General features: G+C 40.9%; 1 protein-coding gene across 1 annotated transcript in view; it reads right to left on the minus strand.

Annotated features, from left to right (window-relative positions):
* The window catches only part of dock4b (dedicator of cytokinesis 4b), a 138,986-nt gene that overhangs the window by 50,847 nt on the left and 67,973 nt on the right, over positions 1-20,166 (minus strand). The window contains 9 exon segments of the mRNA XM_025899516.1: positions 3,352-3,433; positions 4,231-4,331; positions 5,057-5,140; positions 5,282-5,379; positions 6,166-6,319; positions 8,530-8,636; positions 11,047-11,209; positions 11,747-11,871; positions 15,617-15,742. Of these exon segments, the coding sequence (XP_025755301.1) occupies positions 3,352-3,433; positions 4,231-4,331; positions 5,057-5,140; positions 5,282-5,379; positions 6,166-6,319; positions 8,530-8,636; positions 11,047-11,209; positions 11,747-11,871; positions 15,617-15,742 (1,040 nt within the window).

Here is a 20,166-nt window from a genome sequence, read left to right on the forward strand (position 1 = left end):
AATGGATTCATCATTTTGAGTTTTTGAGTCAAGCATGAAGAAATGAAGTGAAACGAATCAAAACAAATAAGTCACTCTGGGACTGTGATCTCAAGGGCTACTTGAGGCTGTCCAGTACCCACAGATGTTAATGTGAGGGTGCCCAATTTAAAAACAGTAGTACAGGGTGGGCCATTTATATGGATGCACCGTAATAAAATAGGAATGGTTGGTGATATTAAAGTCCTGTTTGTGGCACATTAGTATATGTGAGGGGGCAAACTCCTCAAGATGGGTGGTGACCATGGTGGCCATTTAGAAGTCGGCCATCTTGGATACAACTTTTGTTTTTTCAATAGGAAGAGGGCCATGTGACACATCAAACTTATTGGTACTGTCACAAGAAAAACAATGGTGTGCTTGGTTTCAATGTAACTTTATTCTTTCATGAGTTATTTACAAGTTTCTCTTTGTTCACAGCCATTGACGTGTCGAAGAGGTTAACACGTGAGGAGCGGATCGAAATTGTGTTGATATCTGGTGAACGCAGTAACCGGGTCATTGCAGATTTCAATGCAAGACACCCTATGAGACCACCCCTCTCCCATGCTACAGTTAGCAAACTGCTTGCTAAGTTTCGTGAAACTGGTTCAGTGTTGGATTTGCCAAAATGTGGACACAAGAAAACTGTCACTAATGAAGAAACATCAGTGGCTGTCCTAGCTTCATTCAGCAAGAGCCCACAGCGTAGCACTCGCCCATGTCACTGGAGAGTGGCATTAGTCGAACATCCCTTCGGCGGATATTAGCTACTCACAAATGGCACCCTTACAAACTCCAGCTACTGCAGCATCTCAACGAGGATGACCCAGATCGGCGCACAGAATTTGCAGAATGGGCAAAACAAAAATTGGAACAGGACCCTCAGTTCACGCAGAAGATTTTGTTCAGTGATGAGGCAAACTTTTATGTGAATGGTGAAGTTAACAAACAAAACCACCGCTATTGGTCTGACACTAACCCACATTGGATGGATCCCTCCAAGACTGTTGGAACAACAAAAGTGATGGTTTGGTGTGGTATATGGGGTACAATGATAGTGGGTCCATTCCTCATCAATGGAAACCTCAAGGCCACTGGATATTTGAAATTGCTACATGATGATGTGTTTCCCTCTTTATGCACTGAAGCTGGCACGTTCCCTGAGTTTTTCCAGCAAGATGGTGCACCACCACATTATGGGTGCCAGGTCCGAGCATTCCTAGATGAACAGTTTCCTGGAAAGTGGATTGGTCGTCGTGGGCCAGTTGAATGGCCCCCAAGGTCTCCCGATCTGACCCCCTTAGACTTTTATCTTTGGGGTCATCTGAAGGCAATTGTCTATGGTGTGAAGACACGAGATGTGCAGCACCTGAAACTACGGATACTGGATGCCTGTGCTGGCATTTCTCCTGCGGTGTTGCTATCAGTGTGTGAAGAGTGGGAGAAGAGGGTTGCATTGACAATCCAACACAATGGGCAGCACATTGAACACATTTTATAAGTGGTCAGAAACTTGTAAATAACTCATGAAAGAATAAAGTTACGTCAAAACCAAGCACACCATTGTTTTTCTTGTGACAGTACCAATAAGTTTGATGTGTCACATGGCCCTCTTCCTATTGAAAAAACAAAAGTTGTATCCAAGATGGCCGACTTCTAAATGGCCACCATGGTCACCACCCATCTTGAGGAGTTTGCCCCCTGACATATACTAATGTGCCACAAACAGGACTTTAATATCGCCAACCATTCCCATTTTATTACGGTGTATCCATATAAATGGTCCACCCTGTAGACAGATTTACAGTCAGGCTGGAGATTTATGCTTCAGTGGGAGATGTACACCATAACCACAAATCCCTCTGAAACCAAATGCCGTAACTTACGGTGTCAAATAACGTGCACCTCCCTAGATATAACCGATGCAATAAAGTAACGTGGCTAACTGCGCATCACATTGATGCGCCCTTTGATTATTGTGATTGTTGATACAGAACTGTTGAGTCCTTCTGTGAATCTCTGACTATTTTGCTTTTTGCTGAGAAAATAACAATCGCCTACTTATTAAAAGCAATAATAATGATAGCATCAATATAAGGACTCACATATGTCAACAAATTCCTTGAGATCAATAAAGCTACTGGAATACAAAAACAACTTTGGATGCCAATTTGTTCTTTCAAGGCACGTGGGAGCAAATTTTCACACACCTCAGCAGTTTAAATTGTATCTTTTGTATTGTATCCAACTGTAACTGTAAGGGCTTAAAGCTCTGGATAATTAATAGAGCAGCTGCTTTGAATAACAAGTTGGTGCCTTTAGCTATCTGCTAGGAGATCCCCTCAATTAATGTAAGTTACTGAACTGGATCTCTCCGACTGTATATGATGTCTCGTGGAAAAAGTTTAATGCAATTACCTGACAAATAACATGGCTGCTTATTTAATTGTACCAACATACTGTCAAAGACGCCCATGCTCCAGTTTCTAAAGTGAGTGAAATCCAGAGTTTTATTTTATTTATAAGTTGACTTACATGGCAGCAGGTATCTGTGTCTCTCTGATAGCATAAATCATGCTAGCAGTTACATTATTTATTTTTCCAAATTAGGTAATGTGTGGGTACAAAACAAAAAACAACAACACTGAGTAAAATGCCCATCTTGAAGCTTCAAAACCAATAGCTGACATTGATGCGACTACCAACATCTTTACAGTCTATGGCAAAGCCTTGAAATGCTGGAATTTAAATAAATAAAACAATTTTATTCATGATAACCTTTAATTTTATTATTATGGAGCTCATTTATATTATAGCAGTTTTCTGACAGTGATCCGCTTTGCTTTTTATTAAAAAAGGAATTTGCCAAAAGATAAGCACCTCGACATGTTAGATACGCAATTAAACCTGTCTAAAGAGATTCTCTTATCTACTTCTACGTGGAAAAGCCTGCAAGCACATCTGCTCTGTACCGCTTATTCATTATTTACTGCACTACAGAATACCATTTCACTTCTGGTGCAGAATCTATTCTGTGAATGTTAAACGAGGAGCCACAGTTTGGGTGCCGCAATGTGCTCCGCTGACGGTGTGTCTGCATGAGTCATTAGAAAAATGTGATGAGGATTCCCAACACCAGAGGCACCGTGCTTCTGCTCATTAAAATTGCATGCAGTGTAATAGACAGAGGTGGGGGATAACGAATGATGGAAGAACGCAGGAGTGGAAGTGGATGGTGTCATTGTGTGCATGGGTGCATTTGTGTATCGATAAAGGCAGCTGCATTTACAGTTTGAAATACTGGCCTGGCTGTCTTTGTGCATGCCTCACCTTGAGCACCTGCTGTATGTGATCCTGATGCTCTGCATCAACAATGCGGTCCACGTACCACTTCAGCACTTTGATCAGGTCCCTGGAGGAGACACACACACACACACACACACACACACACACACACACACACACACACACACACACAGTACAACTAGTTATCACTAGCTGCATTGCTTCTCTCATTGGATTTGGCAAATATAGACGAGACAGTGTCATGTTTTAAAATGCAACGCTCTATCGTCCAGTGTTTAAATGAACTCGGATCACATTAATTCATCAATACAATGCTACAGCCGTGTGTAATAATCATGAAACTGCGGGCTGACAAGAGAAATAAAAGCTCCTTGCCACCCACTTTTAATCTGTTTCAGTTTTTACTGCTGCTTTAAAAGGTCGAATTTTGAAATTAAACTATTCAACTCAAGACATCAGCGGTGCGTTTCTGACACATATGGCATTGAGTACTTATGAGAGTACTCTTTAAGTTGTTTAGAGCTTCTAGAAATGTGGCAGTGGTGTGTGTGCTTACAAAAAACAGTTCAACAAAAATATCAGAAGTCTGACAGACTGAAAGAAACAACTGGTGAGGTGAGAACAGCAGGTGTGTGATGGAGGAGAAATGAAATCCAGGGAGGCAAAAGTGAGCACAATTTTCTAATTCACTTTTCATCCACCAGGGGGCACCATAAGCATTTCATTCAATCTTCTATCAAAGCACAGGACTGAGCAAAGCTGCCTCTCAGCATTGACGTAGGTTGGACTCTCTTGTCCTGCCTACCTCTTGTGATAAGTTATTAAAATACAATGTGTGGTTCTGTGCTGTAGCATTGAAAATCTGCTGCATTTGTTACAAGTGAATGCTGAAACATCACATACCTGTAGGACAAAGCTCCAGCAAAGTGGCTTTCAATGTAGGTGTCCATGACTGGTTTAAAGTGCTGGAATTTGCTGTCCTGGAGAAGGTTGATGATATGGACCTACAGTAAACAGAGAAGACAGCTTAAAAAAAATCATGTTGGCATATCGCTTTCCTTTAAAAAAAAAACCTAAAAAATTCTGTGCATTTTAAAAAAACCTAAAAAATTCTGTGCATTTTAATAAAGTTTTACCTAAGATGCATGAATTTAAAATTGCGCCTTTCATATGAGGCTACGAGATTAAAAAGAAACTAAAGGTAATTACATGCTGCACACAAATCTCTAGAAATATTTTTAAAAACCCATCACTTCATGTCTGCAGGTTGTTGTATGATCTGAGCTTGTCCAGCCACAGAGCGCAAGTCCATTCGTCCAACCTGTTTGATTGATCTCGAGCAACATAAAGAAAACCTGATGGCTACAGCGGCCCACTAGACCTTTTCATCACTGATAACACCACACTGAGAGGACAAAGTGTGCTTGTGTGTCAGCGTGAAACTGATTTGGAGAAAGAGAGACATGAGGAGACAGAGACAGAAAGAAAGAGAGAAAGAGATCGATCTCCGGGCTCACACTATCAGCTCAGTGCAGCATGACCAGGTTGAGATTGCTTCAGCGAGCTCTGAAGCGTTACATCACTAGATCTTTCTCTTGGAGTTTGTGTTTCTGCTCTTACTGTTGACTCAAACACTATCAGATGGCTCCTGACGTGAAGAAAAACTAAGAATACACACACACAAAAAAAAATCTGCGACACGACTGGGCCATTTGGACAACTGACTTACCAGTGAATCAAACACCTTAAGTCCATATCTCTGGGAGCTTTCATCCAAAATCCCAAAGAGGGTGTCCAAGGTGTCCTGGAGAAACTGTTAGAGAAGTACAAAACAGGCTTTCTCAACCTGGACTTTAAATACATTTTGATTGAAACAAAACAGCGACACTTCATTCCTAACAAGGCAAGAAAAAGCAGGGCCAAATCATGGGCGAGAGTGTGTCTGCTGGCCTACTTTGACAATCTCTGAGCCATCGATCTCCTTCAGCTTTGATAAGCTGTCGTTGATCCTCTCAGGGTGGGCTCGCCACTTCAACAGGTCCAGCATATCACCTGAAGGAAGACAAAGTGGGGTAAGATGCATAAAGATACGTGACGTACAAACAGAAAACGCACAAGTGACAAGATCCAGACGCTTCCCTTGTTTGCTTGAAAAGAAAAAAAACAACAACATAGGATTATGAGAGCTGCGTGCACCTCACATCACAAAGCATCATCAGGCCCTTCAATTATAGCCCCAAAGCCCCCAACGTATCCAAACAAATGATGACATTTTCAAGTGCAGCAGGATGAGGGAGATAAAAAGCCATTTTCCTGTGCAGGATTCCCCAGACATACGCATGAATAAAACATAAGCTTCAAGAAGAAAGTCTTTTAGCTGTCTCTGTTGAACCTGAAATGTCTTTTTGCAATTTTATACTCAAAATTCTGTTTGTGTTCTTACATTACTGATTTTGGTTGTCTTAAAAGATAAATAAATAAAGAGTGTTGCAAGTGAATTATGCTTGTAACTTTAAAGTTTCTATTCAAACATTGACTTAGCCTTCTAGCCATGCTGAAATTGAAAACCCAAAAGCATAAGGACTTATTAGTTCGTTAGTGAGCTTTGCAGATCGGAAGCCGTTCCTACCACCTTGCATATTCACCGGTTTGTTCACACACTAGGGAGGGGAACATAATTTTCACACGTCAGCCTTCACGCTGATCTATATAAGCACACAGAACCAGCCAGTGAAGCACTGCGCAACTAAACTCCCAATTAAAATCTGTAAAAGTGTGGCGGCCAAAAGCAGTTCAGCAGGCAAGTGGCCCAAATGTTGATGCCTGAGTCTGGTTTACCGTTCTGCGTGAGCTTGGTGGAGCAGAGGAAGCTGGTGATCCAGAAGGACTCCTTGGTGCCTTTCAGTGTCTGATTGTTAGACGGCAGGTTGGCCTTGGAGAACGGCAGCTTCAGATAGCGTGAACAGTCAGCCAAGCTGGTGTTCTCCTCACACTGCAAGGAAACCAAGGGGAAAAAAATAAAGCACAACTTTTTTGAGCTGCCACTGGCATATGTTATGGACAAGAGCAGAAGAATGCAACACTGAGGGTTCAAATGCCAGTTTGTTAAAGCACTGCACCATCCAGTGTCACCGATTAAAAACAGAGAACGAGGGGAGATACAGGAACAGGTGAATGATTTTTCTTACTACTTTTCAAAAAGGTAATATGTGGGCATACCACATCAAAGATCTTGGGTGGAATCTACATCAGTCATAATCAGCCTGAAAGGATGATTAAATTAGAGGTCAGTGATGGAGGATTCACACAGGTATCTTTTCAGGCTTTAATACTCCTTCTTTGCATTCATTTTGAATTAAGTAATGACCTGTATTGCTCGATAACTGACCAGCAGATCCATCGCTTTGCTTTACTTGCCTATTTGGTACTCCTATTGTCTATTCAAAAGCTTCAGTGCTCGTTTCTGCTAGCTAGCCTAATCATGTCTATAAATATTTTTTGAGAGGTAGGTGGTTGCTCTGTAACTTGTCATCCAACATCAAAATAAAGGAGAAGTTGATCCTCATGGTGACTAATCATCCCGTCACATACTGAAGTTAGAAATAGAATCGTTTCTGAACAAACTGTTATTAGCTTTCCTTGTAACTCTCTGAACCATCAGAAACCCCCAACTGTTGAAGCAATATGTGTGACTTCACCAGAAAGTCCACAAAGCGTAGTTACAGCCTACATCAGCCTTTTATGCTAATTGATAAATCTCCCATATATCAGCCTGGCGACAGTTGCAACTCCCTCTGCAAGATCCTTTGCAACCAACCTCTGAATCAGACCCTTCTTTTCATGTTGTGTCTGACTCCACTGTTATATCTGTTGTCATTAAGGCCTGGTCTGCTTGGTACCAAGGATCTTGTTGCTGCTCTCCTTCCTCACCCTCTTATGTGGGGAAATTGCTTAAACAGAGGCATAGATAAATTACTGTTTATGAAGGTAAAAAAAAAACAAAAGACAGTCTTCTTTTTACTGAAGAGGTCTTGACTGAAATTAAATTGTCTTGTGTTATGGATTTAACACGCAGTCCTACATCTGAAGCTGTTTGAGCTCCAAAGCTACCAAAGAGTTTGGACTGCTCCTGTGTGTCTATTTTAGGCCTGAGGAGAAACTAGGCCATGCCAGTTTCATTGAGCTTTTCAGCAACTTTCATCTGGCATTACAATGGGCCTTTACCCCCCTCTATGGTGGAGACACACAGGGAAAAGAAAGCTGTCCACTAAAACCAGCAGGCTCAAAATCTGGGGTTTGGTAAGACTAAATCTTGCAACCTGACATGAAAAAGTACAAAGAAAATAGCATTTTTCTTTGTGTTTATACACTGTTGAACTAAACCATAGATAATCACAGAATAAATACATCACATTTTTGGACCCCTCACTGCCAATAAAATGCATGAATGCACTCCATGTTTCTTTTCCTTCCACAGAGCTGGACACACCCTTCGCCTGCAGCTGAGGAAAAGCATCTAGTCTGCAATTATTCCGAATTACACCCAAGACAGCATTGCAGCAGCTTTTAACTGGGGATACTGGTCATTTTACTTGTTTCAGACCTTTGATATGACAAACCTGTGAGTCCCTTAAAACGTAGGGGGGGGGGAGTGATTCTAAATAAAGAGATGCAGACTAACTCTTACACATGCACACACAAAAAGAAATACAGCAACACTTACGCCTGGTTAAATTCAACCTCACAGCTTGGCAGTGTTATGTAAGCGGACATTACTCACTGGCCTGCTACCCTGTAATTGAGTGATGCGAGCTGTTTGGTTGCCGGTGGCTCTAACTGTATCATAAAAGATTGCTCGCAATTTGCCATTTAGAGACAATGATTCACGTAATCATATACAGGGCACAATCCCATCCAAATTATCCTTGACAGCACCTGTGAGATGCAAAACAATCAACAGGTTCAGTTAAGATCACGGCTAAGCTACAATCTACTGATGGATGTGAGTTGATATCTTTTTTTAAAGATATCATCACAATCTTAGATGAACCTACACATCACTGTGAAGGATTCTGCAGTACAAATTATATACACTACATATTAGCCAAAAACAAATATCTTGCCAAGAACAGGTTAAAATTGATTTGGTACTCCCCCCCCAGTCAAAGCCTACAGTAGATGGTGAGGGTATGCAGGTCTTACCTTATGGATAATGAGCTCATGGGTGCCATCTGGCAGAGTCCTTCCATCCTCTTGCATCAGAGGAACAAAGGAGTAGCCAAACAGTTTCTTCTCTCCCTTGTCTTTAGCTGTCAAACAACAACACATGGACATGATATTGAGTCCAAAAATAGAACAGCCCAGACTGCGTCAAAACAAAAATGCTTTCTTTTTCAGACTGAACAGCAGCAAATTAATATGTTGAATTCTTTGTATGTTTCCAGGGAGAAGAAAAGTATTTATTCAAAGGCTCTGTGAGTAACCTTTGACTGCTGAAGGTGCTAATCAGTGGGTATACAAGTGCAAAGATGTGCAAACAAAGTGCGTGCTCCTGATCAATTTAGCACAATCAAACATCAAGAGCCTTGGTTGATATAGGGTAAACAACAGAGGTTTAAATATATAAAACCTGAGCTTTGCATATGTAAGGCAATTAATTTTAATTTTAAAACATGTAAAAAAAATTTATTAACAAGAAAATCTAAGACACCTAAGACACAATCTAGGACACCTCTAATCTTTACATCTGTACTCGGAAATTCACTACCCCTTTAATCACACTTGCATAACGGTAGGATGTGAGGTAACTGAGCAAAAAGTTGTTGTTGTTTTGTTTTTTAAGTTGATTTACTCTTTTGAGGATTTGATTAATGTGGGAAGCTTTTTCTGAAAGTTCTGGGCATAATTTGCAGTATGAACACATGTAATCTGATTTATCTGCTACTTTAGCAGTAAAATGTTAATGCGTGCACAGCGGGAAGCAAAAAGCAGAGCATGAGGAAAGTTTTTATTTCCTTTTATTGCAACACCAGTGATTTATTTAACAGTGTCTACTAGTCTTTTGTGAGTTTGTGTGTTTGTGTGTGTTGTCTTTCCCAGGAGAAACAAGTTTTTACTGCATCAAACTAGAAACTGTTGTTTCATTTCTCTCTGGCTTGTTATTCAGGTTTTCTACTCACAAAGACCACTAATTACCATTGTAATCAAAAGACAATTTTAAGTTCTATCTGCAGTTTGGATCATGGATGAGGGGAGTACAGCAACAAAATTTAGCAGATAGGCCATTAATCCAGTCATATATGCCATGACAATGAGAAGTTAAAGTGGAGACGGGTTGTAAAGTGGCTTGTAGCTGTGCAGCAGTAGTGGAGGCAGGCTAAACCAAGTACCCTATGCTAAGTATAAGGGCATCAGCTGGGCCATCAGCTGATGTTGGACCTGAGCCTAACTTTGCATCCTGAATGAACGCTGGTACCATTATGCCACTGCAGTGCCACTTCATTGGGGCAAGCAAGGCAAGTACTGCTAACCCGGTGAAATCTAAAAAGAGATATCAATAAAAAAAACAAAGTTAAAGCAGTCACTCTTGTTATATATCAAACCGTATTCACCACTGTAAGTTACTGCTTGTTTGCAACATCCTTTAAATTACAGCCTTCTTGTTGCCGCAGTTTGTAATTATCTCAGGTTGCCTAACATGGCAGTTTTGAGGCTCTATAATGGATGGAACTGCTTAATATTTCATATTACTAAGAGAAAAATAACCGCAAGACCCACACACAGTAACATGCCATTTTATTCATAAAAGTACAGCTTCTCTTGCAAATTGATTCAACTGGTTCAGAATTGTACTGTATAAACAACCAGTTAATAAAGCATTGCACAGCTAATACTGGCAGGTCCTTATTGTTCCTATTAGCCCCATTTAGAAGCAACACTGGATAATAATGAGTTCAAAAACAAATTAGCAGTTAAAGGCATAGTCAGAAAACCGAACCTTCCATTAAGCCTTAACTGAAAATGAGAGTGTGTGCTAATCAGGATTTTGCAGGCAGGTTGCCCCTGAATTTGGAAGCCCTTATAACATGTGTAATATGGCCTCCTCAGTTTGGTGTCACCACAGGCTTAAATTGGGATCTTAATAGGCAGCCCTTGGGTGGCAATGCTAGCACTGCCAGCAGTAATAAGGCTACTATATCTGCTGCACACAGCCACACAGCCTCACGGCTTGGCATAATAATATCGACTTGTTATGAGAGAAGAGACCCGGCCTTCTCCCCAAAGCACACAAAGAATGTGAGAGGGAGTGAGGCATACTTTGATTATAATTAAAGTTTTGTCTCATTAGGAAATGAGACGTTGGACAAACTAGTATCAGTACCAAAGTCGAGAAAAAGGGCTTAAACACTTGGACACCGTCTATGTGGAGTGGGCACAAGGCTGGAGGGCTGGTAGGTTGAAGCAAGTGAGGAAAATGAATACTTTTTTCAAAGGTTTATCAGTGATGTGCCTGGAATTGCAGGGCACAGTGGAGTCAGTGCAGGATGTCTGGTCTTTATCTTCAACTTCCCCAGGTATTCAGCTGTGAAGAATGCAGCTCCTCACTCATTCACACCACAAGCCGATGGTGTATTAAAATGTGCGAAAACTTGCCAAAAATGTGTTGGCTTAACCTTTCCTGAATAAATAAAGGATAATGACAAACCTATTTTCACTTACTGGAGCAATGTCGAAACTCAAAGCGGACGTGTGACCCCCGAAACATGTCGACCGGAATAGGGAGCTTGATCTGGTCACCCCAGCGGGGACTGTTGTTGTGATACAACACCAAGGAATGATACTCATCCACACTTGGTTCACCTGAGCCAGCTGCCACATGACCCTGGAAGATATAAAGAATATCATATTATATTAACGTTTCCCAAAAAACAAAAAAAAAAGTCAGAAAAGAGAATGGCCTCAAGGGTGAGGCAGACTGAAAAGGACACTGTGAATTAATATGTCAGCTAGAAATGTGCTGTAAACCCTCCAGAGCCAACAAAAGGCAATAAAGTGAGGAAGACAAGGTTTACATTTGTGTTTATGTGTTTTGGATGGGGGTTGCGTGCCATGTGGTGGCAGCAGCAGTGACAGTAGGGTTATATTTGACTCTATTTTCTGTCCAAGGCCTAGGCTGTGCAGGAAACCACAGAGGCAGACTGTCACAGTGCTGCACCAGAAATGGGCAACACACTGGAGAGACACTTAGCCCTCATCTGGGTCAGCAATGCTTAAATGAAGAGATGTGCTCCAAAAAAAGACACCCACTATTAAGAAAAAAAAGCAACTGGCTAGGGATTTAAATCTATTAGCCTTAGGTGTTGTGTCTAGCAAATATAAACAGTTTTGTTGCTAAGTAAGACACAAAAGCAGTGTTCACCTTTAGGATCTGTCCATCAATATCCAGCACATACACGGTGATCTCTACGTTCCTCGCCACGCTCTTCCCCCCCTTCTCAAACTCTCCTTTCTCCAGTGTGATGTAAAGGTCGTTCCTCATCTCTCCTGCAGGAAACAGGCAACAAGGCATTGATTATGCACATGAGCTAGCATTATTAATGAGCGCGCTGCAGATTCTCTGCGTAATTCCTCCTGGCAGGGGTGGACAGCATTTACATTAGGTGGCATTTGATGATATATTTTCTGCTGACATGAAATATGACATCTGGCTGCCAGAATGTTCAACAATTAAAGACTGCTCTTTGTATGTATGTGTGTGTGTGTGTGTGTGTGTGTGTGTGTGTGTGTGTGTGTGTGTGTGTGTGTGTGTGTGTGTGGATGTCTGTGTGTGTGAGATGGGGGACGCTGCCATTTTAAGTAATCAAGAAAAGAAAAAAGTAATTGTTATAACATTTTAACATGTCACGTCAAACTGTCAGTGTGGTTGAGCCTGACAAAGGTAAAAACGGGGGTAAAAGGGGGAGGAATATGTGGATTCTGTTTGTTAAAGCAAGAAGTATCTACACGTGAGGTTGAATACATATACTGGGCTTTCAACCAGTTACACCATTTTCTTATTACTCTTATACGTCTGAACAGGTGAGCAGTATTTAATATTTTACTTGGGGGAAAAAAGCCTGAAGGTATTGATTCTGGGGGTTTTTTGGTCTTATTTTTTTTTTTTTTTTTAGATATTTAATAATTGCTATTCTGTTTGCTTTTTAATGACTTCTGAGTTTTATTTATTTATTTTTTATCCTTCATGGGGGCCACAACCCCCAGGGGCTCAGAAGCAAGGACAGCACATGAAATGATTCACAAACACATTAGGGCAAATCGCACAAATGAATAAATAATGTACGTGTATTCAAATTGCAACAGAACCCTCACTCTTTCCTATTAATCAATCTATCCCAGGACATAAGCTTACGGTAACTGTGCATATTCACACTGTTTGAGAGCATAATCATTGTTCGGTATCACTTCAAGCTAAAACATCTGACTTATAAACAATCCTGCAACAAATGCAGCCTTTTCTGTGCTTCTCATGTGCTGCAATCTGAGAAAATAATCTCAGGAAGAAATAATCTTTGTCTTTGTTATAACTGCAGCTGTTCAATGACTGCAGCCATTCATATACGGTTTCCTGTGGTGGGGGAGTATAAATGCAAAGTATGCTGGGTAAGTAAGAAAAAAAATGTATGTGGTTTGACAAATAACTTCGGCTGGTTTCAGTGGTCGTGTCTATCATTAGAGTTAGCACTTATTATCTACTCTTAATCAGACAGCTACACTCTTCTTCTTCTTCATGATGATTTCGACTATATATATAGTCACCCCAACTTTATACATACAAGTACATGTACACACACACACACACACACACACACACACACACACACACACACACACACACACAAAGAGCACAGGAAGGTCGACCGGGACACTTTTTTTTTTTTTTAAATGTACAATGGGAAAAGGGGAAGTGGAGACGGTGGGGGGAGAGCAGCTGGATGGAGAAAAGAGTGTGTTTGTGTGTGACAAAGAAAATGAGAGGAAAGATCGCACACAAAATGTGGAATGAGAAATAAGAGGGAAAAGGAGGAAAGGCAGTCTCCTTAGCTCCTTTGCCCAAGGGCAGACTTGCACAAGCAGAAAGGGTGAGAGCACTCAGCGTTAAGGGTTTGTAGCCAGAAAAAGACAAAGGAGATGGTGTACATAAATCTGTGTTAGTGAGGCGCTGGGGGGGCCCACAGTATGTGGTTCCTCTATATCTGTGTGACCAGACAGCATATCTAGCTTTTTTAAGACATCAGCTTTTCTGTTGAAAAAGTCCCCTTATGTTCAGCTGCCTCAGAGAGCTAATTCAGCCAGTAGTTTCCCTCCCTACTTTTCCCCGGGCGTGTGTACATATAAACATGTGGCTGTGTATTTGTACCCAGGCGATAAGACCCAATTCAGCTAAGCCCGAGGTGCATTTACAGAAGCAGCCAAGTGTCATCTCTACCTTTAACAGCATGATTCATCTTTGTGAGGGTGGAATTCAAATATCTCTCGATTCATGCAGTAGGTAGAGATGTCGGGTGTAAACACGACAAGTGCAATAATAATAACTATAATAATTTTGAGGCAGGCCAACAAATACAATACAAAACAGAGTACCAAAACAAAATACAAAAAAAATATACTGTTTACAGCCTCAAATCTGTCAGCTTAAACTTCATGTAACAAACACTGACGTATGATAGGACGCATTAGGTCTACTCACACCTGCAGGCTGTGCAATAGTTATTGAAACCCCGTATTTACAGTGTTGCGAGATCGATCAATGCAGACCAGAGAAACAAACCACGGAGGCCCCAGAAAAGTGCAATCAAACGATGAGTTTATTAGCAGAGAAAAAGTATCAGCATATGCCTTCTCTATATCTCCTACAAAAATACACTGGACGCTGATTTTATAGCATTTAGGGATCACGCCCCCAGTGCGTCAATCACAGAGTAAAAATACATTGTTTACCGTCAATGGTGCACCCTATACATCTTTAATGGCTATAAACAGACATAAGACCTCTCTCCTTGATAACACCTTCCATACAAGGTAATAAATTTCAAGCTTCAGGGTCTCTGAGGCTAGTCCCTGACTCTGGTCATCAGTCACCAAGTAGACCAAAGTGCAACAGGTTACAAAAAGAAGCAAAATACATTTGGGCCTTCGCTCAGGCCTATTACTAGATTTATTGTGTATTGTAAGCATGCATGCAATCAACCTTCTATGTTCTCATCTTCCCTCAGCATGTATCACCTGGACCGTTGCCAGTGAAGCTTAAGACCCTTTTGGATGGAACATCAACTCCAAATAAGCACAAATATGTAATGTGTATAGATTGATCATACCTAAACCTGTAAATAGAAAAGGTCAATGTGATGACAAACATCTCCAATGCAACATGAACCCTGTAAGAAATATTACCAATAAAATAATGCTGTAAAACATGTTATTAATGCAATTATAATGATGCAGGTTATATAGCAGCAATAAAAGAATTTCTGAATCTCCACAACAGACAATAAATATGTTTTTACCAATAGCAGCAGCAGTTTATGGGTGACAAAAAAAAGCATTAGGTAAGGTCAGTGCAGGTGCTCAGTAAAAACCCCTCTCTCATAATAAGGTGGGGGCACTGTTCAAATCACCCAGCTATGGCCTGGCTGTCTGCTAAACAGCCTAATACTGTCTCATGAATCGGCCATTGGTGTGACAGTCTACATATGTGTGAGCTCTGCTCTCACTGTAATAGACTCTCGACCCACACAGGATGTGCCGAACCCCTTGCTCACTGTTAGCTTTGAGGGATTATAGCCACTCAACCCGATGAGTAGTTTAGGAAATAAAGAGTGTATGAATGGGCCGACAGACGGCACTTCTGTCACCCATGATCAGAAACATAGCAATAAAATGAAAGAAGAATAAAAACACAATTCTTAGTTAGTTTTGACTCAGCTGATAAGCAAAGCTACACAACAAATGGTTCATTGCACCCTGAGGGAAATGAGCGATTATATGAGAGACTGATGTGATGTGTCACATCACATAAGTGCTTCTACTGACCCAAAGATAACATGGAGTGAGTAATGGACAGAGTAAGCTTGCTTTATAGAGGTAAATTGCCCCCAACTGTAAATGTGCACTTTTTAAATGACACAGCACACCTATTTTTCCACAACACCATGACTATTAGTCCCCCGGCCCCACTTTGACAACAACTGCTTTGAGACCTACAGAGTAATGTTTGTTTGTGGTATCCTACCTGGCATGATGACATCAGAGAAGCCCAGTTTCCTGGTGATTGACACACCACGGGTGAAAAGGACCATGTACTCCCGTCTTAGTTGATCTATGTCCCCATGGAGGAGCTGCAGAGCCACTGCCAGACCTAAAAATCAGAGAGTGATAACATTCATTAATGAAATATCATGTTCTCATCAATTTATTATCTCTTACCCCTCACCAAAGCTCAAAATATATAACAACCATATATTCCAAACCGTATACCATTAACAACTTTAAATTTGTAAGAAAATAGCACATTCACAAGAGCACATCTCAAGTTTTATTCCAGCAGACTGGACTTGCAAACCATTACACCTGCCAGTGATGACACTTGCATGTATAGAAAGCAAGCACACACCCACACACATATAAACAAGTAATGCAAACAGTCTGCGAGTCACCCCGCAGCTCTTTCTTTATTAAGAGGAAATCCTACATGATGGCTGTCGTCTCAGTTCAATATCCTTATGCAATAACTCCAAATGTCAGCAGAGCTAAATTAAAGCGTCAGCTTGTATTTAGAGCTCAAAACGCATCGCCTTGATGTCTCTGCCTGTCCAGAGAAGCAGCTACATAAACAGCCTCACAGCAAGGGAAAGTGCAGGAGACAAGATGACGACGACAATTATTATTGTTGTGCGTGTTTTGGGGAAAGTTGGGAGGCAGTGGTGAAATGGTTCATTAGCTGTAAGAGGTTTCAGTCAATGAGAGTCAACAAAGAGACGTGACTTGTTTGCAAACTGGGTAGAGACATTGGACTACACTACCTTACAGAAGCAGAGAAGAAGAAGGAGAAGTACAAGAGATGAACAGCACATTGAAAGCATAAAATATATTTGTGTCTGTGATAATGTTAACTGTAGAAAGTGCCTACGTGAAGGCTATTTAAACAGGTTCTAGAACAGTGTCTTCTGGGTAATTTTCAAAGGCCACATGGGGACAGTACAGCAAGGAAAAAGCTTTCAGTGTGTAGCTGTTCTTTCGATATGTCAGTTCATCGTGCATTCTATTTTAACGCAATTAAATCACTTACTATTTTCAAGTACTTTCAGTTCACTCTTACCTGAACAAACTTTAAATATTAGTGTTCACCAGATTAGCATGCCTAATGGCACTAATGGTTCAGTCACGCTAGAGTAAAAATAGGACGATAGCTTCCTTGTAACTAAGAACAATCAGTGGTTCCACCACAACTGCACTGAACTCTTTTTTTTGCATTGATAAACTGACTGTAGAGGCTGAGCATGCAACACCTCTAACCTCCGTTGACCACTTTCAATCACAAGGTAATTGTACAGGTCACCTGGTGGGAAGCAACCTGCCTCCAAACAATTGCAGTCTGACGCAGATTGAGTGAAATCACTCTCAGACACACTGGAAATAACTGCCCTATAAATCATACATACAGACAGGTTGTTCACACATTGCAATCAATCCGAGTCCCGGTGGATTTATGCTTTGGTGTTAAATCTGTGCTGCAGGTACACTAACCACAAACCATTCTGAAACCCTACAATGTAACATGCACATGACATGCACCCTCCTAGAAACGTAACCAAATGTCACCATCAGTGCAGTCACAAGTGGTGTTTGCCACCTGCACAGGCTACGTCGTAGGATCTATGCAGATCCTCTTCAAAAGGTTAATTCAGGTGTCGGACTGTGCCGATGACTGCAACTCACTGCAATGTGTCTCTTTCCAACCTTGGACTTAGCTGGTTATATTCTGGTTATACTCATAGATAAAAAGCAAACTTGTCAAGCACCATTTTTTTGGAGATTATGTATCGGAGTTTCAGGAGCAGGACCACGCCTCCAAACACGCTCCTTCCAGCTGTCATCTATATAGGTTCCCCTAGTTCTGCAAGCTGATCATTCTCATTTACGTGCCCCAACCTCCCTCCCTCCTTCTTCTCCATTCTTCAACTTCTTCACTTCTATTTAGTGCATGGGGATCTGCCAGGCCCGGGAGCCATCGCCAGTCCCCTTCGAGGCCTTCCCCAAACCGCAGCTCAATTCATGTCAAAGCATTCACTTTTACCTACTAAAACGCTGTCAAACATAAATGAGGATGTGGGCCCAGCTAGTGAAATGTTAAACTGCCGCGCTGCTGCAACTACGTCACTATTTGTGGAGAAATTTCTCAATTTGTGTTTCAAATCTCAGAAGTTTGGGTTACATCTCAGATCTGAGTTTGGTTTTTACACCCTTAGTTAAGCATCTGCATCTCACTTTTGCTCTATGTCACTGTGGACAAGCTGCAGAGCCACTGTCAGGCCTATAAATAAGATAATGATAGCATTCAATATAGGATTTCAGCATATTATAATACCATTGCATCATAATCCTGTTCCAAACAGTACACGGTGAGCAATGTTGTATCACTGAGATAACAGTGTAATCAAAAAGTAACAACCCATTTTATTACAGTAGACGAAACTTGTAAACCACATAACTAAAATGATACCAGAGATAAATGACAGTTGCATGTATGGAAACCAAACAGTCACACACACACACACACACACACACACACACACACACATTTAAACAGGTCATCACTTGCATCCATTACTGTATCTTACTTTTGCTTTAGCTGTCTACCAAGTGTAACAGTGAGTTGGTGAATTTGTAGACAAAACCAGTCAGTGCTGTTTGTATCAATACAAATATAGATTGCAGGAGTAATGCAACTTTTTTCCTTAAAATTCACAGCTAAGCTGTTTCACACATGAACTTCACACAACTGTGAATAAGGTTGTTATATTTTCTACAGTTATGTTTTTCATCTGTGGCGCACATCACGAAGAGTCTACTTCCGATGCATTCATGCTAGTGGAAACACAGGGTACGTTACAGGTGAAAGCACCGGAATATTAGCTGTGCTTTTTGCCCATCAGTGCAATCTACTGACTTTGTATCAGGAAGCAGTGAAATAGATAAATACTGCCTACTATTTGTGTTCCCACATGTTCCTCTGTTGGCTGGCTGACTCAGGGCTGCAGAGCACATGTGAAAAGGGCTTTAGATTTTTCATTACTGAACTGAAAATTACTGTAATTGCTTTATTATTGTAAAACTGAACTGAAGTCAGTCTTAATTTCACTTCGACCAAACATATTGTATTTTTCGCTTTGTATGTAACAACAACAACAAAACAAACCAAAATGAAAAAAACATAGACCTCTGTATAAATGCACAGCCTAGGGCACAACACAAAAGTTTGACGTAGCCAGATCTTCTTTTCATTTGCTGAATGAACAAATCCTAAAACCCCAGTCAGAGGTAACCACAAAGGGTCAGTCAGCTTTCTTTGTTAACCTGGGCTTTTTGATTCAGGCATGCTCATAAAAAAAGAGGTTGTTTGACTCATCTTCAGCACAAAAAGAACCTACTCATTTCAAACAGAGGGAACAGGTTGGGGAGACATATGAAGGTTATAAAAATGTTATGGTAAATTACAGCACAGGTCCTGAATGTGAGCAAATGTGATGAATGTCCTTCAAATATGAATCTATTGCTAATCTCTCACATTATAGCTGCATATTAGAGCTTTATTTTATAATGAAGTTTTAAAAAAAAAAAAAAACTTGGCCGAGTGAAATTAACCAATTCATTAAAGATTTTCTGAGATATATATACCAATCTGTATTAACTTGCTGTAGTGTCAGCGATGTGCAGTAAGTTCATTTTACGTATCACCAACTTAATGCATGGAAATTCCTGACAGCATGTTATTGCAACTGCACAGCCTCATTCATGATCTTACTTACAACATAGTTATGGATACACTGTGTTTATACACCACTTTCTATTAAATCATTAGTTATTGTTAATCTCTGGCTCTCTTCCACAGTGTATCTTTTGTCCTGTCTCCCTCCCCTCATTCACAATGGTCCTGTAGATGGCTGCCCCTGCGGCCATCTGAGGGACAGGTATTCTTCCTGTTAAAAGGGAGTTCTTCCTTCCCGCTGTCACCAAGTGCTCACTCATCGATGGCTGTCTGATTGTTGGGGTTTTCTCTATATTATTGTAGTGTCTATGAGGACCTATGAGGCAACTGTTTTTGTGAATTGGCACTATATAAATAAAACTGGTTTGGTTTGAGAGGTCCGTATGCATAAACACACTACCCCAGCTAGTATATAGCTAGCTATTTTAGTTCCCATATTGTTACCATGGTGATCTAACCAGGTTGAAAGAGAGTGCCCTTCGTGACTTTGAATGCGCTGGCTTTAGGCTGTAAACCTCCCTAACCCATCAATCTCACTACATAATACATTACTCGGTCTTCTGGTCAAAACAATTCAAAAATAATACAGTCCATCAATAGTGTGTTCATTGGGGCACAATGGCTTGGTCAGAAATGAAAAGGAGAGTCTTCTTTAGTTCAGGGGAGACCTTTTTTTATCTTCTTCTTTTTTATACCCTAATCTGCCTAATCTGATTCAGCCTTTAACACTTGGGCTCACATAAACGAACGAACACAGTCAGGCTTTAAAGGCTATTCCGGGGCCACAATGAGCC

The sequence above is a fragment of the Oreochromis niloticus genome, linkage group LG17 (genome assembly GCF_001858045.2).
Source record: "Oreochromis niloticus isolate F11D_XX linkage group LG17, O_niloticus_UMD_NMBU, whole genome shotgun sequence".
In the NCBI taxonomy this organism is placed as follows: domain Eukaryota; kingdom Metazoa; phylum Chordata; class Actinopteri; order Cichliformes; family Cichlidae; genus Oreochromis; species Oreochromis niloticus.